Genomic DNA, 21,933 nt, shown 5'->3' with positions numbered 1-21,933 from the left:
GCCCTGGCTGTGGTGACCATCTGGGGAGTGAAGCAGTGGATGGAAGACTGTCTCTCTCTTGGTCTTTCAAATAAACAAATCTTTAAAAAACACAAACTAAGAAAACAGGACTGCTGGCAGCTTCCAGACCCCACTGACTTTGGCCAAACTCCAGAGCCGGCCTTGGCCTCGGGGCGGGAGCCACCGCTCCCAGGCCCTCCCGCCGCAGGCGGCCCCAGTCCGGAACGTCCCGGTCTCGCCCGGGCTGCACGAGGCCACCGTCCTCCAACTGCTGCGTCCCCGCGCCACCCCGCCCCCATGCACACCCCGGGAACCCTTCGATCGCTCGTGGGGCCGTTCGGCCCGCGCGTCCCGCGGGGATGGGCCGTGCGAGCCGGGGTGCGGGCGGGTCTCCCCGGGACCCCGGGACGCGGCGGGCGCACGGCGCAGGCGGGGCGGGGACCCAGCGGGGCGGGGCGCCCCGGGATTGGCGCCGCGGGCCTCCGCCCTCCGCTCGCCGCCCTCCGCTCGCCGCCCTCCGCTCGCCCGCCGCCTCCCGCCCACTCCGGCCGCCTGTCTCGGCCGCCATCCCCGCGCGACGCCGTGCCGTCCTCCTCCGCAGCGCCTCGGAGCAGGTGAGCTCGGCCCCGCCGAACCCCGCGCCGAGCCCCGCACGAGTCCGCGCACCCGCGCTGCCGTCGCCAATTGCATCAGCCGCTCCTGGCCTGCTCCCGCTCGACCTCACCTCTCCTCGGCCCTGGGCTCCCCTCCGGCCAGCTGCCCCGCACCCCGCGCGGCCAGGCCGCCCCGACGTCCGAGGGTGCGCGCCCACGTGGCCCCTGGCCCCCGCACGCGCCGGGTCCCGGGGCGTTGGGCGGGAGCGGATGGGACGGTGGAGCCGCCCGGGGACGTCCCAGGACCCGGCGTTCCCGCCCCGGACTGCGCCGCGGGGTCTGTCGGAGCCCGGTGCGGGAGCGGGGCCTCGCCCCCGCGGCGCGGGACGGCCGGGGGCGCCTCATGTGTCCTGGGGGCGGTCGGGGCGCCCCTGGAGACCCCGCCTCGGGCGCACCTGCCCGCGGGCCGGCCGCACTCACTCCGGAGTGGCTGCGGAGGGTCGCCGACTGTGGGCCTCTCCTGTGACCCCTGCGTGGCTCCAGGAGGGACGTTACGTGCCCCGGGGCCCTAAGGGGGTCATGTGGTGAACCGCCAAGATGCCAGAAGGGCTGGGAGGTCCCAGGGACAACAGGGTGTAGAAGGGGCCTAGGGAGGGGAGGGGGCTGCCTCGATGCTGCCCCTGGGTCTCCAAGCATCTGTGGGTGGGGGAGGGGAGCGGCTGGGCCAGTCCCAGCTAGGTCCTCCTAGAGGCCCCGGAGGAGGGGACACCCACAGCCGGTTGGTTTGTGTGTTTAGATGTGACTGAGAGGACGGGAAGGAGGGAGAGAACAAATGAGGAATTCCCTTTACACATCCACTTCCTTACTGGGGCCAGGCTGAAGCCAGGAACACCCTGGGGTCTCCAGTCGTGGGTGGCAGGGGCCCAGGTGCCTCCCAGGTGAAGGCCGGAAGCGCAGGGACTTTGGGGCGCGCGGCGCAGGGGTCCAGAGCAGCTGTGGGTGTGCTGAGAGCACCAGGCAGAGTGGGGTGGGCTGGCCAAGTTCATGGCCGGTGCCTTCCCCTGGCTCACACGTCTGCTTTGTCCCGCCCCCCGCAGCCAGCTGAGTGACTTCTGCCATCCTCGCCATGTCCACCTGTGGCTTGGCCATTGGTGGCGGGCATGGCCCACGCCCAGGCCTGGCCTGCCTGGAGCTGGGGGTGGGGTGTCCACTGAGCCAAGGGGATTTTGCCCTTGGAGCTTACGCGGGCACACCTTCCCGGCTACCCCGCCCTCGTGCGCACGGATGTGACCACAGGTGTGCTCAGGCCAGTCCTTTGATGCTGCTCGTGTCCGCTGAGCCGCCTCCTGCCTGGGTGGCTGCCAGCGGCAGCTTCGGCCCCGTGGCCATCGTGGACGTGGTATCCAGGCACGAGGGTGTGCCGCTGCCTGTCTGCTCGTTCCTGGCCCCAAGCCTGGACAGGACTGCTGGGTCACGTGCTGCTTCTGTGTTTAACGTTTTGAGACGTGGCCAAACTCGGTATCCCTGGCAGCCGGAGCCCATGTTCCTGTGCCTGCTTGTTCTGGTGGGGCTACCCCTACCCCAGTGGCCCAGATCCAGTACCCCAAAAGCTGACCCACATCTGCCCTGCTTCAGGTCCCATCAGTGCCCTCTGGGATGGCCCCAGCAGGAGAGAAGCCCGCAGGCTGCCCTCACCTCGTGAAGACCCACTCTGCAAAAGGAGGCTTGGACAGGGAACCTGCCGGGGACCAAGAGGCCTCCGAGCGTCTCTGGATCCGGCCGGATGCCCCAAGCAGGTGTACCTGGCAGCTGGGCCGGCCCATCACCGACTCCCCGCACCACCACACAGCCTTGTAAGTCACGCTGTTGGCCGTGAGACGGCTACTCTGTGGCCCCAGGCTGGGGAGACGGGGTGGTGGGTAGTGGGCAGTTAGAGGACCCCTAGGTGTAAGCACCCTCATTGGGCTCTGGGGGTGCTGGGGTTCACAAGCCAAGGGCTGTGCATGCCGTGGCTGGTACCTACATCAGTGAGCCCAAGGCAGTGGATACTCCAGGTCAGTATTTGCTGAGGAAACAGGTGTCGGTGTTCGCAACATCCTCTTGGGGTTTTGGGGGGCGGAGGAGATGGACAGCAGGGAGCGTGGGTCAGGCACCCACTACTCCTCCCTGGTCAGACACCAGTTAGCACAGGCTCTGAGCCCTCTACAGGGCGTGGCTCTGGCTACAGTGTTGCCTCCGGTGAGGCCTTGGAGTTGGAGTCGGAGAGCAACCAGCGCATCTCCTTCTGGGCACCACGGAAGATTGATCCGGGGAAGGAAACAGCTTAAGACCTGCCTGCTCACCAGGCCGGCCACGACTCAACTGTTCCGTTAGCGTGGGCCCCTCGGAGCGGACACAGTGCACTTGGCTTTTTTTGTCATCAAGTCTGGAACCGGGCAGCACATTAAGTGTCGTCACTGCTGCTTGCACGTGGTGGATGCCGTGTCCTTGGTGACGTTCAGGAGTCAGCCAGTGAGCTGGGTGGAATGCTGCCAGTGGCAGCAGAAAGGAGTGGGCCCGGGAGCTCCAAGTGCGGATGGGTCTCAGATCTGGGCTGCCCGCCAGGTGGACGATGAGTCCTGGCTGCCCGGGCTGGCCAGAGCCAGTGGTGGGGCTACAGGGAGCTGGGTGTGGGGAAGAGCACCCCCAGGGCTCTGGAGAGGGGTTGGGAAGCCGGGTCAGTGCCGGGTCAGTGCCAGGTCAGTGCCAGGTCAGTGCCACACCAGCACTGCTCCCTGTCCCGGGTCCCAGCTCACACATGTGCTCCAGGCAGCATCACCAGCACACGGGACCACAGTCCATTGTGGACATAGTCGGGGGTTCTGGGGTGAGGCCACGGGGGCGGGGGTTCTAGCCAGAGGGTGTGATGGGACCTGCAGAGGCGCTTGGCACCTGCAGGTACCGTCTGTGACCTGTAGGTGTCCAGGGGAGCTGAGGCAGCCTTGGAGGGGGCAGCGGGCCCACGCCTGCTAAGTTGGGGTGAATGTTGGGCATTTGCCCTTCCCTTCCGCCCACTTGGCCTGTAGCTTCTGCCCTTCAGTACGCTCAGTGTTCTGACCGCTGCCAGCTCCTCAGGTCACCATGAGGCCTTCCACTTGGGTGCTGACCCCGCAGCCTGCATTCTGCCTCCAGTGTGGCCAGGGCTGGACTCCAGCGTAGCCTGCACCTGGGCTGTGGGCAGGAGCTCTGTGCCCACACTTCCCGTTGTCAGCCTGGATGCCCTGACCTGGTTCAGCTGGGCGGCAGGACGATGTCTCAGCCCCACCATGAAGCTGGGGCTTCTGACCCGGCCTGCGGCCTGCTGCGGCCTGCCTGGGCCCTGGGGCAGCTTCTGCCTCTGCTCTGGCAGGTGTGTGCCTGCCACCGCCTCCTCAGGGTTGAGGTCATCTGCCCGCAGCCAGGAGAGGTGTGCAATCCAAGTGGTGGCTTTACCTACTGTCCCCTCACTCTTTGTTTCCTATTTTATTATTTATAGATTTATCCAGGGGCTGGCGTCGTGGTATAGAGCCATCAGCCTGTGATGTTGCAGTGCCTTTGATCAGTGCAGGTCCCGGCTGCTCCACTTCTGACCAGCTCCCTGCTGGTGTACCTGGGAAGGCAGTGGAGGACGGCCCAGTGCTGGGGGCCCTGCACCTGCATGGGAGACCCAGATGGAATTCCAGGCTCCTGGCAGGCACTGGATGGAAGATCTGTTGCTCTCTGCTGTGTAACACTTCCTTTCAGATGCATGAAGTAGATCAGAAGAAATATATATATGTATATATTTAAAAAGTAGAGTGCTGGCACGGGAGGGGAGGTGACAGGGAGATCTCTCACGGCTCACTTCCCAAATGCCTGCGATGACTGAAGGCCAAAGCCCGGAGTTCCATCCAGGTCTCCCCAGGGAGTGGCCGGGGCTGTTACTCATTGCCTGCTGGGGTGCAGTTTAGCAGGAGGCTGGGTAGGAAGTGGGGAGCTGGGCCTCAAGCTGGACCGGGTGTCCTGGGCTGCAGTGCTGCCGGGTGGCGCCTTGACCCTGGACACTCCTGCCATGCTTGCTGTGCCTTCTTCGTTGGGAAATAATTGGATGCTAGTGGAGCCAGCCCCTTCACCCCTCGCCCAGCTGCCACCCTCTGCTGTCCTCCGCAGGTGACCCAAGTTCACCTCCAAACCCAGAAATAGGGGCATGGGTTAGTTTGTGTAGGTTTCCAGGGGTGAACACGTGTGTTGCTGACTCACGTGTGGGTCGGTGTGATGGCTCCCAGGTCCGCGCTTGGCTCTCGGCTGTGGATCCGTCGCCAGCAGCACACGCAGGCTGCGCGGGGCTGCTCTGCTTTGTGTGTCGCTTTTCCCGTGTGACTGTAGGCTCCCCTCCCCTGTCTCTCTCGGCCTTAGGACAGAATTGCCAAAAATCTTGCCAGACATTCTGAAGAAAATTGGCAATACCCCCATGGTCCGCATCAATAAGATTGGGAAGATCCACGGTCTGAAGTGTGAGCTGTGTGAGTTCCCGGGGACTCGGGGACAGGGTCGAGGTCCTGCCCCAAGGTGGGGTGGGGGGACGTGCAGCCATGTGCTACGAAGGGTGGAAGACCCGGGGTCAAGGGTCAGGGCAGGCGCTGAGAGCCAGCTAGGGCTTTAGCCAGGAACGAGCGTGGGGGTTTGCTGTGGACTCAGCCGGGGAGGCGTGGTCGGGTGTCTGCCGTGGGCTGGATAGCAAGTGGCTGTCCCAGGCAGGTACATGGCCGGTCGGGCATTCCAGGCCTGCTCCACACCCAGTGCTTGGCATAGAGCTCGTGCTAATGTCTATGTCAGACGGTCATGCGCTGTCCCCAGGTGGAGGTGCGAGGGTATCCGGCTGACTGTGGGCAGGGTGGGCCTCCTCACTCCCAGCGGCTTGTGCTGGCTTGCAGTGGCCAAGTGCGAGTTCTTCAATGCGGGCGGGAGCGTCAAGGACCGCATCGGCCTGCGCATGATCGAGGATGCCGAGAGGGCTGGGACCCTGCGGCCTGGGGACACCATCATCGAGCCCACGTCAGGCAACACGGGTGGGTGCTGGCCTGGGCCCCAGGTCCGTATGTCCCCACCCAGCTGAGGGCCCCCGGGGGGACAGCCAGGCCAAGGCCTGGTGGCAGGACGAGGGAGGGGATGTCGCTCTGTACACCTGCTCGCCCTTCTTGTGAGTCTGCCCATCTTGGTGTCGCCGTGTCCCCATCCCTCGCTCATCCCCTGGGAGAGGGCAGAGAGGGGACCGGTTCTGGGGCTGGGCAAGGGCAGGGGTTGGGGTGGAGGCCTTGGCCACCCTCATGCCCCTGCCCCCGCAGGCATTGGGCTGGCGCTGGCTGCTGCCGTGAAGGGCTACCGCTGTATCATTGTGATGCCAGAGAAGATGAGCTTGGAGAAGGTGCGGGGTAGGGAGAGGTCGGGAGGGGTGGGTGGCCCTCGAGGGAAGGGCTGGGCCTCTCTGGGCCCGGGGTGGCTGGTAGGCAGGTGGCGACCGCGTCTCCCCACGTGCACACAGGTGGACGTCCTGCGGGCCCTGGGTGCTGAGATTGTCAGGACGCCCACCAGCGCCAGGTTCGACTCCCCCGAGTCCCACGTCGGAGTAGCATGGCGGCTTAAGAATGAAATTCCCAACTCTCACATCCTGGACCAGGTGAGACTGGGGTTGCCTGGGTGGTCTGGGTTAACCCAGGTCGGGGGTGGGAGCAAGCTGGCCGCTGGGCTTGGAGAAGGGTGCTCCCACCTTGGGCTCACAGCTCTGCCCTCACCCACAGTACCGCAATGCCAGCAACCCGCTAGCTCACTACGACACCACGGCAGAGGAGATCCTGCAGCAGTGTGACGGTGTGTGCCCAGCCCCGTGCCAGCCACCATGCCCTGCCTGGCCTGTTCTGCTCTGGAGTTGTAGATGTGCAGTGCCAGGTCCTTGGCCCGTCTCCTGGTCCTTGGTTCAGGCTGAGCTGGCCTCCTGGCTGGCACTGCAGGCTTCTGGATGCAGCCTGGGCCTTGGGCTCAGCCCTAGGTTTGCTGAGTCCAGGATAGGGGAACTGGCTCCTGGAAGACACCCCTACCCCAGGTGCCAAGGCTGGGCAAGGGGTGGTGCTGCAAGGACTGTGCCCTAGGCTTCCTGTTGGGGCTTTGGTGTCCACTTTGGCTTGGCACAGCCCCATGCCATTCCTCATGGGCTGGGCAAGAGTGTGTAGGTGTGGCCTGGTTGGCCCTCTGCCTGGCACCTGGGTGCCCGCTCCGGCCCAGGCATGTCTGCTCTGGAGCCCGAGGCTCTGTGCGGGGTTAGTTCCCAATTCCATTGCTGTTCTTATTGTCTAAGACTCTTGAGAGCCTGGGGGCGAACCCCACCTGTGCCAAGAGCCTCCTTGCTGGCATTGGTCCCCATGGACCCTGCCGGACACTGGGTGCTGGGCAGAGCCTCTGCTGGCAGGATGGGGTGGGCAGGGCCTGAGGCTGGTCTCTTTCCCCCCAGGGAAGCTGGACATGCTGGTGGCCTCTGCGGGTACAGGCGGCACCATCACGGGCATCGCCAGGAAGCTGAAGGAGAAGTGTCCTGGCTGCAAGGTAAGAGGGTGCCCCTGCCCAGGTCTGGAAGGGTTGGTAGGGGGAGTTGCACCTGGCACAGGTGGCCCTCATAAAGCCTGAGGCCACCCACCCTGTCCGACCCCACCCTGCAGATCATCGGTGTAGACCCCGAGGGCTCCATCCTGGCGGAGCCGGAAGAGCTCAACCAGACGGATGTGACGACCTATGAGGTGGAGGGGATCGGCTACGACTTCATCCCCACGGTGCTGGACAGGACGGTGGGTGTGGCCGGCACCTGGCCAGGGCAGGGAGGGGGAGGTGACGGAGCCCCGCGTGGCCGTGGCTCTGGCATGGACGCAGGGCCTCTGGGGTGACAGCCGGACATGTCCGCCGCAGGTGGTGGACAAGTGGTACAAGACCAACGATGAAGAGGCCTTCGCCTTTGCCCGCATGCTGATCGCCCAGGAGGGGCTGCTGTGCGGTGAGTGTGTGCAGAGGGCGTGCAGGTGCCCTCCCCGCTGCCGGGGGTCTGACCTGCCTCTCCTCGGCAGGTGGCAGTGCCGGCAGCGCTGTGGCCGTGGCCGTGAAGGCGGCACAGGAGCTGCAGGAAGGTCAGCGCTGCGTGGTCATCCTGCCCGACTCCGTGCGCAACTACATGTGAGTCACACGTAACTGCCCTGAGGCCGGCGGGGAGGGCGACCCAGCCTCTGCCCTCTCAGTTTTGGGGCCCTGTGTCCTAGGGTCGCGTCTTCCCACCTGCTTTGGGTGTGGATTGAGACGCGTCTTCATGGTGACTGTGCTGCCAAAGTGGAGTCACCAGGGCCGCTGGCCCCTCGGGTGCCTCTTGTCCCGCTCCCTGCTTGCTGATTCAGGGTCCTCCCGAGAAGGGAGGGCCAGGACAGCCTGGCCGGTGGCTTCTGGGAACACCTGCCAAGCTCAGGCTGGCCCAGTATGCAGGAGCTGCAAGTAAGCCCACCCAGCCCCAAATCCGCTGCCTTTGTCAGAGGCTCAGGGCCTGAAGCCCCTGCTGGGTGGCCGGGCTGCCATACCCCGCTCCGTGTGCTGGGCTGGCCTGCTGTGTGTGCCGTGGGCAGTGTGTGCATCCATGCATGCACAAGGGTCGGCCAGGTGCCCGTGTGCACAGTGTGCGGGCATGTCTGCTCCTGGCTTCGCTGGCCCTGGCCTGCCTTTTGGGGGCAGATCCCACAGCCCCGAGATGAGGGGCCAGGAGGGGGCTGCTTAGCAAGCTGGGCCTTCCCATGCAGGTCCAAGTTCCTGAGTGACAAGTGGATGCTGCAGAAGGGCTTCCTGAAGGAGGAGGCGCTCTCTGAGAAGAGGCCGTGGTGAGGATTCTGGGGTGGGCGGCCCAGCCGGGCCTGGCTGTGGACGTACCCGCTGACCTTGCCCCGGCCCGCCCTGCCCAGGTGGTGGCCTGTCCGGGTGCAGGAGCTGAGCCTGGCGGCCCCGCTGACCATGCTGCCCAGCACCACTTGCAAGCATGCCATCGACGTCCTCCGCGAGAAGGGCTTCGACCAGGCGCCCGTCGTGGATGAGGCAGGGTCAGTGTGATGGCTGGCCTTGGCCGCTGCCCGCTGTGCCCAGGGCCCGCTGAGCTGGTGCCCGGGCTTCAGGCAGGCCGCTCTGGGCTGCGGGAGGCAGGTGCCGGGCACTCAGGACAGACTGCTAGGGGAGGGTAGTCCACAGGAGACAAGGGCCCTTGCCACGGGGAGGGGCCATGCCAAAGCCCGCGTGTGAGGGGAGCAGGGCGGCAGGGTGCGGAGCCCCATGGCCGCCCCCCAGCTGCTGCTCGCCCGCCCGCCCGCAGGGAGCTCCTGGGGATGGTGACACTTGGGAACATGCTGTCATCCCTGCTGGCCGGGAAGGTGCAGCCGTCGCAGCCCGTCTGCAGGGTCCTCTACAAGCAGTTCAAGCAGGTGGGTCTCTCCCCACCCTGGGGGCGAGGGCCCCGACCCAAGATCTCCCGACCTGGGAGCCAGCCAGATGACGGTCGTGACATGCCGAGCACAGGAGTGAGAACGTACCGGGGCCTCATGCAGCCCTCTGCCCACCATGGGGGTTCCCACCACCTCTGTTGAACCCCCATCTGTCCTGGGAATGCAGCCGTCACTGCGCGGGGTAGCACAGCCAGGATTTGGAATCTGCTGTGCCCATTGGGGCTGTGCCCCGGTCCCCACCACGTGCCCAGGATGGCATGCAGCCTGAGGGCGGCCCTGGAAGGCACTGAGCACAGGTAGAGCTGGGTCCCTCGGCCCTGCGGGGCCTCACAGGAGCCACGGAAGCTGCCCAGGGACTGACTGATTTGAGGAGCGGAGTTGGGGCAAAGAAGTGCCTGGCACTGTGGGGCAGCAGGATGAACCATTGCCTGCAGCAGCAGCCTCTCCCATGGGCGCTAGTTCTAGTCCCGGCTGCTCCACTTCTGATCCAGCTCCCTGCTGGTGCACCTGGGAGAGCAGCGGCCCAAGTGCCTTGGTCCCTGCAGCCGCAGGAGAGACCCAGATGGGGCTCCTGGCTCTGGCCCCGCCCAGTCCCCGTTAAGGCCATTATGGGAGGTGACGCAGTGGATGGGAGATCTTTCGTTCTCCTCCCCATTTCTGTGACTGTGTTTTTTAAAAAAAATGGATGAATAAATAGATCTGGGTCTCCCACATGGGTCCCAGGTGCTTCCGCAGGGAGCTGGAGGGAGGTAAAACAGCCTGTGCGTGAACCGGTGTTGAGGTGTGATGCTGGCGGCACAGGCAGCAGCTTTACCCGCTGTGCTGCAGCATCTGCCCAGAGTGTCACCAAGAGAAGGACACGCCCCACGCAGGCCCCCTGACCCAGCCCCGGAGCAGTGGCCGGGCAGCAGCCCTCAGCCTGGCGCTGACGTGGCTCCCCTCCTCAGATCCAGCTGACGGACACGCTGGGCAAGCTGTCCAGCATCCTGGAGACGGACCAGTTCGCCGTGGTGCTGCATGAGCGGACCCAGTGTGAGTGGGGTGGTTGCAGCCCTCGTGCCTCACCCCGGGGCTCCCAGACCTGAGGCTGTGCCCGCCTGCAGTGCCTGGGCGAGGAGACAGTCTCAGGGAACGTGTCCTGTGTGCCCCCAGAGGGACTGCTGTCCGGGAAGCCCAGGGCCCGTAGACAGTGTGGGGCCCTGGTCCGTCCCCACCCGCCTAGCTTGGCCTGGCTCAGCCCAGGGCCAGCCGCGAGGGCCTTGCAGCCTCGTGTTTAACCCTCTCCTGTCCTTGGCTCTACAGCACAGGACCAGACCTGGCCAGGAGTGGTAGGGGTGCCTGCAGGTATGTACATCCCGCCCAGGGCCCAGGAGCTGCCAGGGTCTGACCCCAAGCTGGCGGGGGGGGTTCCCTCCTGGCAGTCCCATGCTTAGCTTGAGTCTGTAAAGTTCTCGGTCCCAGGTTCAGAGCCCCAGCTGTGTAATGGGCTTGTCCCCCAGGCCCTCGGGGACAAGAGTTTTGGGGGCATGGGCTGAGCCACACCTGAGAAGTTTGGGGTCACATCTGCAAGCAGAACGCCTGGTTTCAGAGTCACACACAGGAGGCCCCAGCTCTGCACTGTCCTCGCGGGTGTCCCATCCTGGAAGTCACAGGTGGCCAGGCCAGTGCTGTGACTGCACCTGGCCTGTGAGGGTTGCTGTTGTCCCACCTGCTACCCTTGGCTCTGGGAGGCCAGGCGACACCCTGCCACCTCCCCGACCACCGTCCCGGCTCTGGCGGCCGTCCAACCCACTGCCCACTTCTTCCCCTGCAGACCATGGCGCTGGGCAGCCCAGCAGGCGGCAGGCAGTATTTGGCGTCGTCACAGCCATCGACCTGCTCAACTTCATAGCCTCCCGGGAGCACGACCACCAATGACCCGCCCCCATGCCTTCACTCCCTGCCTGGCCCGTGGTCTGACGCTCTAGGCCTTGTCTTGCTTATACTAACACTCAGCCGTCCAGTCCAGATGAATCTATCTATGGCTTCTGGATTAAAGATTTTCTTTAAAATAACTTGTGCCGTCTCTGAGGAACTGTTCCTGGCGGGGTGGGGAGCAGGTGCCGGGGACGAGGGAACTGGGGAGCACATCCAGGCTCGGTAGACTGGGTCACCAGTGTGGTGGCATGCGAGGTTCCCACCTGGGCCAGGCCAGTTTTCCCACCCTCCGGCCACCTGGAGACTACTTTCTGTCTGGGCACTCTGGGTCCCTCAGCCCATGCCTCCCATGTCTGGCCTCCCGCCCTGCACAACACTGGGCCGACAAGTGGCAGCACAGTGGGTCTCTGTGGCTGAATCCCACCCACTGCCCGGGAATGCCGGGCCCCGCCCACTCCCCATAACTCCTGTGACACCGGCATCTTGAAGGGTTCATGGAAAATGCAACTGGTGTTGGGCCCAGCATGGTGACCTAGTGGCTAAGGTCCTCGGCTTGAAACCGCCGGGATCCCATATGGGCACCAGTTCTAATGCCAGCAGCTCCGCTGCCCATCCAGCTCCCTGCCTGTACCCTGGGAAAGCAGTCCAGGCCGGCCCAAAGCCTTGGGACCCTGCACCGCGTGACAGACCTGGAAGAAGTTCCTGGCTCCTGCCTTCAGATTGGCACAGTGCCAGCCATTGTCACGTGGGAGAGTGCACTATCGGACAGAAGATCTTCCTCTGTCTCTCCTCCTCTCTGTATATCTGACTTTATGATTTTAAAAAAAAATGTTTAAAAAGAAAAGAAAATGTAACTGGTGTCATCAGCAGGGACCCAAGATGCCCCGGCTTGCTTCCGGCTTGCTTCCGGCTTGCTTCTGGCTTGCTTCTGGCTTGCTTCTCGGCCATTCTGCACACATGGCTCCTACCTCATGTCCCATGGTGGCTGTGTGAGCACCAGCCTTTGCATCCAGCGGGAAGGGCGGCAAGGGAACACTGAGTGCCCACAGGTGAATTGGAAAACGCTAGATAGGCACGGCCAGACATGGGTATGTCATGGGCACTGGGCACCCAGCACATGGGCAGTGGGTGCTGCGCTTCCTGTCCTGCTAAAACCCCAGGGAAAGGAGGGCCGGCTGGGGTGCAGCCCCTCCTCTGGCCTGGGAGACCCTGACCATGGCACTCCCGTGCACACGCCGTGGCATCCCCGTGCAGCAGACTTGGGCCCGGCCTCAGCAGGAAGGGCTGCCCAGGAGTGAGCTGTAGAGACCAGCCACTGTGCAGGGCCGCTCCCGAGAGGTGTCCAGAGGGCAGGGGGTGACAGGGTCCTGCGTGGAGTGGGGATAGGCAGCTCTGGAGATGGTTGCACGCTGGGCTGGTTCTCCAGTGTCGGGCCTGCCTGTGTCCCATGGGGACCTGTGTCATGGGACTCCAGCTGGGTGTCTGGGTTTGCATCTGGGTCCAGCTTCCGTTTGTAGCTTCTTGCTGTTCTGCACCATGGTAGGCGGCAGGTGGTGGCCCCACTGGTTGGTTGGTCCCCAGCCACTCCCGTGGGGGACCTGGGTGGAGTTCTGGGCTCCTGACTCTGGCCTGGCCCATGGAGGCCTGTGGGGAGTGGACCTGTGGCCAGAGGTCTCTGTATTTCTGCCTCTCAGATGAATGGGGTCGCTATGCATGACCTGGGGGAAGCCTGCCAGCCATCAGTGAGACTCCTGCTGGTGCTCCATTTCCCATGCTGGACCTCTGGTGGCTTGCACCTGCTGCCCTGGCCTTGAGGGACACCCGTTCCTACTGCCGGCCTGCAGAGACCTGGCCGGCATCAGGTTCCCTGGGCACCAACTCTGCATCACGCGTGGGCGCAGTCAGTGCCCAGCGCCTTCTCTTATTGGCTTAGAAATGCTGGCTGAGCAACTGTCACACCAACAGTTAGAAAGACATGTCACCTGCTCAGTGGACAAATGGCTGCCTAGCTGGGACACCACTGGACAGGGCTGACCCAGGAGCTCCTTAGGGACTCAGCCCCAGAACCACGTGCAGCCCCAGCAAAGCTTGTGTGGAGGCAGAGCCAGCCAAAAGGACCTGGGAAATGGGGGCAGAGGGGAAGAAGGCAGGTGTCTCCCAAGGATCAACCGGGCAGAGGTCTTCAGGTGGCCCAGCATGGTGGAGGCAACAGGCTCACCCCCAGGCGGGCACAGCCATGCAGACCTGGGTCAGCCTCACACAGGCGGGCACAGCCACGCAGACCTGGGTCAGCCTCACACAGGCGGGCACAGCCACACAGACCTGGGTCAGCCTCACACAGGCGGGCACAGCCACGCAGACCTGGGTCAGCCTCACACAGGCGGGCACAGCCACGCAGACCTGGGTCAGTCTCTGTAGCAGCATCCTAAGCAAGGCCCCTAAGTGCTGCCCACGCATCAGCACTGGGAGCCAGAGTCTGCTTTCCACCGTGCCGGAGGGGAGAGCTCTGCGTCTGGGCAAGAAGCACGTGGGCTGGGCTGCCTGTGCCTGGCTCTCTGTCGGCCCCTGGGCTGCCATCCAACACAGACACTGGGAGCCCAGATGAGCATGCTTTAAGCAGTGGCATGTCCTGGCACCTTGTCCAGGGTAGGTGGTAAGGAAGTTAACTTGGCATCAAGAGCAGGGAGGAGCCTGTAGCCTGAGGTCCACAGGGCACAGGGCACAGAGATCCTCGCTGCCCCTGGAGACTGCTCACCACCCAGGACCAGGACCAGCAGGCAGAGGCCTTGAACCTGACTCCACTCGGTACCCGGACCGCAGAGGATTCCTTGGCTCCACTCCCATTTCTGTTCAGCTCATAGCCCTGAGATGGGACCCCTCTCATCGCATACATTCCTACAACCCAGCCAGGTTTCTTGACCATGCGGGCCTCAGCGCCCTTGCGGGCTGGCACCCTGCGGGCCTTCCCAAAAGTGTGTCCTCAGCCTCCATGGGCTGGGAGGGTCTGGCATGTTCCCGCTGCCCCTTGCCTCACACAGTCCTGGTTCAAGGTCTCCTACCTGTGACCATCAGCATGCGGAGGGCATCTGAGGCCCTGACCTCAGGCAAGGAGGAAGGTGGCTCATCCAGTCACCCAGAGGCAGGGACCCTCGGGGGCCACTGCTGGAGGAGGCTGAAGCCAGACACACCCCAGTCTGCCATGGCAGGGCCCGTTTCACTCTGGTGGCCCTAGCATTCTACAAGGCAGCCAGCATCCTATCAAAGAAACCACCTCCATGCTGGGGACAAAGCCACCATAGACCCAGAGCAGGGCTGCCTGGTGTGGCACCTTCCCCAGAAGTCCCTGCCACCAAGGGGCCCACAGGGCTCTCCCTGGGGCCTCCACCATGCCCGGGGCCGCAGGGGAGCTTGTGGAGCCCAGCATGACAGTATTGACCTTCCGCGACACACTCACTTCATTTGGCACTGCCTGGCACTCTCCAGATGCCCGTGCCAGGTCCCTGTATTCCTCCCAACTGGGCATAGATACTCACTGCCCCTACACACAGGGCCACAGCTCTGACCACTGCCTGCCAGCTGGGTCCATCCCCTGTGCTCCCTGGCTGCAGCTACACACCCCTGCTACCCCCTCTGCCTGACCTGACTCCCTCCCTCTCCTCCCCAGAGTGGCAGAGCCCAGCTCCCACACTGTGGCTGCTCAGGCCTCCTCCCATTAGGTCAGCCCCATCCCAAGGCTTCCCAGCAGCAGCCCGTGCAGCCGCCCCTTCCTGCAGCCCTGGCCCGTCCAGCTAGGCCTCTCGCTCTGATGGAAGAAGCCGTGGTGTCGAGAACTGGGGTCTCCGTAACACACACGGGCAGCAGCCTGGTTGGTGAAGTCCCTCAGAATCACCCCTCACCTGTCACGTTCTCCCTCAGCAGTGCTCCCTGCCACACAGCCCCAGACCTGCTTCCCCGAGCACTCCGCAGCCCCATGCCTGTGAGTGCAGATCCCCACGCCAGGCCTCCAGCACGGGGCCCTGCCTGCCTACCCAGGGCCCACTCGTGGGGATGTGAGTTGAGCTGAAGGTCCCAGGCGAGGCCACCTCTTACAGCCACACAGCAGGCAGGCTTCATGGTGACACACACCATGCAGCAATCAGACACACATGGGGCATGTTTACGTTTTTTAATGTTTCTGATTTGATAAATCAATTGCTTCGCAAAAATCCTTTTAAAGACAACAATCCAAGAAACATATTGTTACAGTATTCACATTTTAAAGATTGTCAGTTTCAAACACCAAATGTGAGGCCGTCAGTGGGAGATCGCTGTCTTACATCTCCGTCAGAGGGCCTAGCGCTGGCCATGCCCCCAGCGGTGCTCCGTGGCTGCTCCTGGGCGTGATGGGGCCCTCCGCTGGCCACATGCAATGCCCCAGCATGCTGGCTTGTAAGGAGTTACCCAGCATTCTGGGTAAGCACATCTACACATCTGACTATGTCGAACTGGACCACGGGGGCAGAGTCAGCCGCTGCCAGGGTCCACCTGTCCACCTGCTTGGCTGCCACGCACCGATCCAGGCCTCAAGACACACCCACAGGGGCCCTTTGTAAGGAAGAACAGAGCGGGGACACAGCAGGGGCAGGTGGCAGGAGCTGTCACCAGCGACCACCGCAACCAGAGCAGCTCTGGTGCCCATGGGAGGGGAGAGGGGCACAGGAAACCCAGGCCGATCCCTCAGCTCTGGCTTTCCAAACCTGCTTCATCCTGCCAGAAGTCAGCACGTGTGCCCAGGAGAGCCGGGCTCAGCCGGGGAGCGGCCCCTGTGCAGGTGCTGGCATCTCGGGTCAACACGGACAGGACAGCGGCCCAGGCAGGAGGGGGAGGGATGAGAAGTGCCAGCAAATGGAAGTAAAATGGGAGGAATACAGCTTAAGTCATCTTTTAGTTTTGTCTAGACCTGACTTAAAATGTTAAAACCTACTCATAAATAAGGAATCCAATGGCTGCGGAGAAAGGCGGCTTGCCCTGACAGGAGGTGCTGTCGCCACCTGCCCTGGGTTGACCTCCGGAGCTGCTGGACGGCTCTGCGCTTCTCACTGACTTCTAAGTCAATCAGGAAACGTTCTGCTCTTCAACCGACTGACTTAAATCAGCACTTACTTCTTCGAGGAAAAAGTTCCAGCAAAAAGCAGATCTACACCAGCTGAAACAGTCACTCACCCACAGCGCACACCTGGCTCTGCAGGTGGCCCCACGCTGAGTCGCAGCACAGGACCAGCTCGCCTCCTGACCGCCCCACACGGGGCAGCCCACGGGGATGACACACAACCGAAGCTATTCCTGGGGCTTGTCTTCGTCCCTCGATGGTCTCCAGCCTCAGTGGTCCAGGGCGGCGGGGGCGGCAAGGCGATGGAGGCTTCGCAAGGTGAGAAGCCCAGGGCTGGGGGTGCACGCCGGCCCCCGCCACCCTGGTGTGCCCCCGAGACAGCCTGTGGCCTGCTGCCACTGCCACCCTGGCTCTGAACCAATGGGGAGAAGCGTGTCACACTAGTTTACAACAAACATCTTATGCATAACATACGGTGACTAAAAAAAAGTTCTAGAACAATACAGTTAATGTGGTGAAGGAACCGTAAGTGGTCGGGCCACACAGGCCAGGGCCAGCTCCGAGGAGAGCTTGCAGCGCAGCCCCGGCGGCTGTCCCCCTCGCTCACCCGGGGCCCGGCCTGGGACGCCGCCTGCACGGCACACACAGCGAGCCTGCAGAGCCCACGGCGCCGACCACGCGAGCTGCCGGCCGGGCCCAGGGTGGCCGTCTGAGGGCGGCGCTCCGCGGGCTGCTGAGTCCCCACGCTCCAACAGGAAGAGGGAGCATGGACGGGGTCATCTCTAGAAATTTCATCCTCAATATAGTCATAATCCAATTCATAATGAATTTATAAAAATAGCTTTTTATCCAATAATTCCAGCAAGGTAAAAATAGGAGTTTCTTTTTTATATATATAGCAAACCAAACAGGCTCCCTGGAGGCGAGGGCACCCCAGCTTGGTGGAGCTGCTAGCCACGCACCGGGGCACCAGGCAGTCTGTGCTGGTGTTGCCATCGCCTCACACGGGCAATGCCGGCTGCAGAAGCTTCGAGCAGAACGGGGGCCACCTGCCCCAGCCTGCGGGGCCTGCAGCAAGCCGCAGCCCAGAGCTCAGGCCGCACCACCTTAGGCAAAGCAGCAGCACTGTTTCCTAATCAGGTCGGGGACGACTCGGTCGGGGGCCACTCGGTACGTTCGTGCCAGGGACCACTTTAAAAACCCACACGCACACCCCGAGGAAGCTGCTGCACGGGCTGTGCGCTCCCTGGGCTCACTAGGAAATACAAAAGTGCACTCTTCTATAGCTACATATAAAACATTAGAAATAAACTGTAAGGTGTTTGCTGTGCAAACCGGAAGTCCTGGAGCAGCCCGTCTAGGGCAGGGGGCCGCTGTTGTCAAGCACCAGCCCTCCGAGGTGGCCTGCGGCCAGCGCGCCCCCGTCCTCCTCGGCGCTGTCCACTGACTCGTCCTCGCTCTGCCCCGCCATCAGCACCTGCTGCACGGCGAGGGTGGCCCCGTCAGAAGAAAGTGACTGCAGGCTGTCCACGTTCATGTTCACAGGCGTGGTAATGGTCACAACGGCTCCTGCGGCACAGCACCGGGCACGGCCTCAGTCAGGGCGCCGCCTCCGCTCCAGGGACCCGTGTTTGTCCTCCCCGGAGACCAGAGCCTGGCTCTGCCCGGGCCGATCGAGAACCCAGATAAACACACGCCAAGAGTGAGCGGGTGAGGGGATGAGGAGGAGGAGGAGAGGCAGAGGGAGGCGGGAACCACGCACTGGGGGGTGTGCCTGTCCCCACCCCACAGGCTAACACTGAGGCCGCAGGTCACCCGACAGTACCCCCAGACCCAGATGGGAGGTGTGGCCTGGGGACTGCTGAGCTGGCCCAACCAAGGAGCCTACAAGACAGACCAGCAAGTGTGGCAGATGTGGCGGGGGGGTTGTGGCATGCTGGGGCAGACTGATCGGGGAGATGGACTCCCGGGTTCCGGGGTCACATCAGACTAAGGGGTACTGGGGTACATGTGGGAGGCAGAATGAGGGATGTGGAGAAGCCAGGACGGAGGTAAGATGTGCCTTCCACTGGCCATGCGTGTCTGTCATTCAACTCCCAGCTGGCACCTTCTCCGAGAGGAAGACAGAAAAGGGAACACCTAACTAACGTTCAGATTAAAAGGCGAAAGAAACACGAGGGGCCAGTGTTGTGGCACAGCATGTTAGGCCTCTGCCCATGGTGACCCGCTTCCAACCCAGCTCCCTACTAATGTGCTTGGAAAGGCAGGGGAGGACAGTCCAAGTGCTTGGGGACCCTGAGGACGCTCCTGCCTGTTGGTTTCTGCCTGGCCCACCTGTGGCTACATGGAGAATGAACCAGATGCTTCTCTCTCCATAACTCTACCTTCCAAATAAAACAGATCAATCTGAAACTTGAGCATGAGGTCACCCCAGGTCAAAGGCTGAGCAAGGAGGACACAGCAGTCCTTGGGGACATGACCACAGCTCACAGGAAGCTAAACGGAGACTGGCAGTGTGACCCACAGCCCACACTAACGCAGGACATGCATCGCCACAGCGAGTGTCCCTGCGGCAGCCAGCGGTGCCAGCAGCTGCATGTCCCAGCAGAAGGTCAGGGCCCGCAGTGTCCCGGGCTCCCCCCACCTCCCACAGCCACTGCAGGTTCAGGCCTGTGCTTAAAAGCATGGCCAGCTGACGCAGCACTGCTGTGCACCACCCAGCAAGCTGGGAAGGCCAAGATGCCTGAGGCAGCCCAGGGCACACCTGGGTCCCAAGCCCCGCAGGCTGGCCAGACGGCAGACTCGTGCCCACCTTCCAGAAACAGCCATCGCCGGGGAAAAGCAGGGATGTCCAGCACCGAGCAGGAGGGCAGTCCGACAGCCCCTTGGTGCATCCAGATGCCCCAGGCTGCTTGAGCTCACAGTCGAGGCCAGCCACCCACCCGCCGCTGTGTGTGGCCTAGCCCTCCTACCTTCGGGCATGGCGAGCTCGCTCGGCGGAGGCTGTGCGGCCCCTGACGCGATGGAGTCAGGCCAGAACCTCTGCACCGGCCTGTTCTGGGCAGTTTTCTTCTTGGCCTTGGGGGTCTCTGAGCAACTGGAGTCCAGCATGGGCTGGAGGATCCGCCTTCTGGCGTTGATGAACCTGTGGGGCAGGTGGGGTACACTGGGTCAGAGGGGAGCCACAGGTCCAGAAATGCTGGGTGGGCTGAGAGAGCGTCCCCTCCAGGTGCCTTCTAGAACTGCAGCAGCAGACACGTGCTGCAGGGACCCTGATGCCCCTTGCTGTAGAGCAGGTCAACCCGAAGCAGCAAGACTCCACCAGGCCAAGACTGAGAAGCTGCCTGTGTATGGGTCAAGGCGGGCTGCCATGCGCCGTGACTGCCAGCTCTGGTCCTGGGGCTCCTCCAGGTGGACAGCAGGGACAGCCTCCTGCCCCAGACCATGCACTCAGACGGCTGAGCCGGGTCCCTGAGTCAGCTGAGCCAGGGTCGCTGAGCCGTCCCCACCCCGACACCCTCCCCCTGTCCTGGCCACCAGCATCTCCTGGGCTTGCACCTGTTGTGCGGGCTGATGGCCAGCCCCTGGGCTGTGAGCACGGACGTGAGTGCTGGCACGCAGGCTGGCTTGGCAGTCATATAGGGTTTCCCACCAGATGACAGACCACTCTCTTCAGCCACCAGCTGCTGCCTTCCAACAAGAGGTGCTGAGAGTGGGCGGGTGAGCAGGGGGCAGCGTGTACAAGGGGACCCCAGTCCTCCCAGGCACGGGCTTCCCTTCAGCAGCACTGAGAGATACACGCCCAGCACAGGCTCCTTGCTATGGGACACGTGGCCCCGGAGGAGAGGTAGCCACCACCCCACAGAAGCCTGGCTCCCGTCAGAGCCCACCCGGCACCGGCCAGGACCCTGTGCTCAGCTGGGCCCCTGGGCCTGGCTCAGTAGCAGTGAGAGCCAAGGTGCCAGGCCTCTGGGCCCATGGCACAGTGCCACCTGGTGATGCATGACCTCTGGGCAGCTGAGGGGCTGTGCCCACGAGTCACGGAAAGAACCCCCGACATTCTATATTCTTGTCTGTTCCTTGTGCTGTTACATACTCTTTTTTTTAAATTTTTTTAATTTTTAAAAAGATATTTATTATTTTAATTGGAAAGGCTTATCAGACTTATGTAGAAAAGGAGAGACACAAAGAAACATCCTCTATCCTCTGGTTTACTCCCCAAGTAGCTGGAGCTGAGCTGATCTGAAGGCAGGAGCCAGGGGCCTCTTTCGGGTCTCCCACAAGGGTGCAGGGTCCCAAGGCTTTGGGCCGTCCTCCACTGCTTTCCCAGGAAGTGGAGCAGTTGGGACACGAGCTGGTGCCCATATGGAATGTCAAAACTTGCTAGTGAGGATTTAGCCATGGATCCATGGCGCTGGGCCCACCTGCTCTCACTTAATGCCCTCATCACTGCTCTTGCCCGCAGGTTCTGAGATGAGAGCGCACAGGAGGAGAGGACCCGGGAAGTCCCTGGCACGCCAGAAAAGGCACACGCTACCGACAGCACCCTCAGCTTTGCTGCAAGAGGCAGCTTTGTGATCCTAGGATGAAATACCACAGAAAGTCAAAATAGACACAAAAAGTAAAATATTTTGGAATTTAAGAAGGGAATATATCACTAACGTTAAACTTTAAAAGTAGGGGCTGGCATTGTGGTGTGGCAGGTCATGCTGCTGCCTCCGATGGCTCCAACACAGGCGCTGGTCTGTGTCCTGGCTGCCTGGGCCAAGCAGGGCAGGGGCGTCAGGTCACCTGTGGGCGATCCCGATGCAGCTCCCCGCTCCAGGCTCCGGCTGGCTCAGTCCTGGCTGCTGCAGGAACTAATACATAAAAGATCTTTCTTTGTAACTCCTTCAAATAAACTGATCTTTTACAAAAACTGAAAGTTGAGGTAGACCTTCTAGTAAGATAAGGCTGCCCTGTATACAAAGCAGGAAGAGAGGCAGAGCATGTGGTGGCAATATCGAACCTCCAGGCCTGCCTCTCTCAGCCCTTGGGCGCCTGTAGGCCTGCCTCTCAGCCTGTGGGCACCTGCAGGCCTGCCTCTCTCAGCCCTGGGCGCCTGCAGGCCTGCCTCTCTCAGCCTGTGGGCACCTGCAGGCCTGCCTCTCTCAGCCTGTGGGCGCCTGCAGGCCTGCCTCTCTCAGCCCGTGGGCACCTGCAGGCCTGCCTCTCTCAGCCTGTGGGCGCCTGCAGGCCTGCCTCTCTCAGCCCTGGGCGCCTCCAGGCCTGCCTCTCAGCCTGTGGGCACCTGCAGGCCTGCCTCTCAGCCTGTGGGCACCTGCAGGCCTGCCTCTCTCAGCCTGTGGGCGCCTGCAGGCCTGCCTCTCTCAGCCCTGGGCGCCTCCAGGCCTGCCTCTCTCAGCCCCTGGGCGCCTGCAGGCCTGCCTCTCTCAGCCTGTGGGCACCTGCAGGCCTGCCTCTCTCAGCCTGTGGGCACCTGCAGGCCTGCCTCTCTCAGCCTGTGGGCACCTGCAGGCCTGCCTCTCTCAGCCCCTGGGCGCCTGCAGGCCTGCCTCTCTCAGCCCCTGGGCACCTGCAGGCCTGCCTCTCTCAGCCCCTGGGCACCTGCAGGCCTGCCTCTCTCAGCCCTGGGCACCTGCAGGCCTGCCTCTCTCAGCCCCTGGGCACCTGCAGGCCTGCCTCTCTCAGCCTGTGGGCACCTGCAGGCCTGCCTCTCTCAGCCCCTGGGCACCTGCAGGCCTGCCTCTCTCAGCCTGTGGGCGCCTCCAGGCCTGCCTCTCTCAGCCCCTGGGCGCCTGCAGGCCTGCCTCTCTCAGCCTGT

At 63.0% G+C, this 21,933-nt stretch overlaps 2 protein-coding genes across 5 annotated transcripts in view; one reads left to right on the top strand and one right to left on the bottom strand.

Annotated features, from left to right (window-relative positions):
• Positions 1 to 555: 555 nt before the first annotated feature.
• On the top strand, positions 556 to 11,157 carry CBS (cystathionine beta-synthase). 2 transcript variants are annotated; one of them, XM_040986670.1, is made up of 17 exons: positions 556 to 614; positions 2,229 to 2,446; positions 5,007 to 5,113; positions 5,525 to 5,659; positions 5,936 to 6,015; positions 6,133 to 6,267; positions 6,389 to 6,458; positions 7,096 to 7,187; positions 7,301 to 7,426; positions 7,545 to 7,629; positions 7,700 to 7,805; positions 8,414 to 8,491; positions 8,573 to 8,707; positions 8,974 to 9,082; positions 10,051 to 10,135; positions 10,406 to 10,447; positions 10,917 to 11,157. In XM_040986670.1, the coding sequence occupies exons 2-17, from the start codon at positions 2,250 to 2,252 to the stop codon at positions 11,018 to 11,020; spliced, it is 1,686 nt and encodes a 561-aa protein (XP_040842604.1). In that variant the 5' UTR covers positions 556 to 614; positions 2,229 to 2,249; the 3' UTR covers positions 11,021 to 11,157. The 2 variants fall into 2 exon arrangements, with proteins under 2 accessions (XP_040842604.1, XP_040842605.1); XM_040986671.1 differs by lacking the exon at positions 10,406 to 10,447.
• A 4,125-nt stretch (positions 11,158 to 15,282) lies between these two features.
• Positions 15,283 to 21,933, bottom strand: part of PKNOX1 (PBX/knotted 1 homeobox 1) — a 42,097-nt gene continuing 35,446 nt past the window's right edge. For 2 of the 3 annotated variants that reach the window (XM_040986667.1, XM_040986669.1), the window contains one exon: positions 18,488 to 19,254. In XM_040986667.1, the coding sequence (XP_040842601.1) occupies positions 18,786 to 19,254 (469 nt within the window). In that variant the 3' untranslated portion in view covers positions 18,488 to 18,785. Of the gene's footprint in view, positions 17,679 to 18,487; positions 19,255 to 21,933 lie in introns of those variants that run through there. The other variant, XM_040986668.1, reaches the window with a different exon arrangement.

This window comes from Ochotona curzoniae, unplaced genomic scaffold (assembly GCF_017591425.1).
Source record: "Ochotona curzoniae isolate NIBS_2020 unplaced genomic scaffold, NIBS_Ocur_1.0 contig_4516, whole genome shotgun sequence".
Taxonomy (NCBI): domain Eukaryota; kingdom Metazoa; phylum Chordata; class Mammalia; order Lagomorpha; family Ochotonidae; genus Ochotona; species Ochotona curzoniae.
Note: the sequence above shows the minus strand (reverse complement) of the source record. Positions and strands in the feature narration are given on the sequence as shown.

Bases quoted from the DNA above. Each gene is read 5' to 3' on its own strand.
- CBS (XM_040986670.1), top strand. From the start codon at position 2,250: ATGGCCCCAGCAGGAGAGAAGCCCGCAGGCTGCCCTCACCTCGTGAAG. The intron at 2,447-5,006 runs GTAAGTCACGCT...TCTCGGCCTTAG, and splicing joins CCGCACCACCACACAGCCTT to GACAGAATTGCCAAAAATCT. The intron at 10,136-10,405 runs GTGAGTGGGGTG...TTGGCTCTACAG, and splicing joins GCTGCATGAGCGGACCCAGT to CACAGGACCAGACCTGGCCA.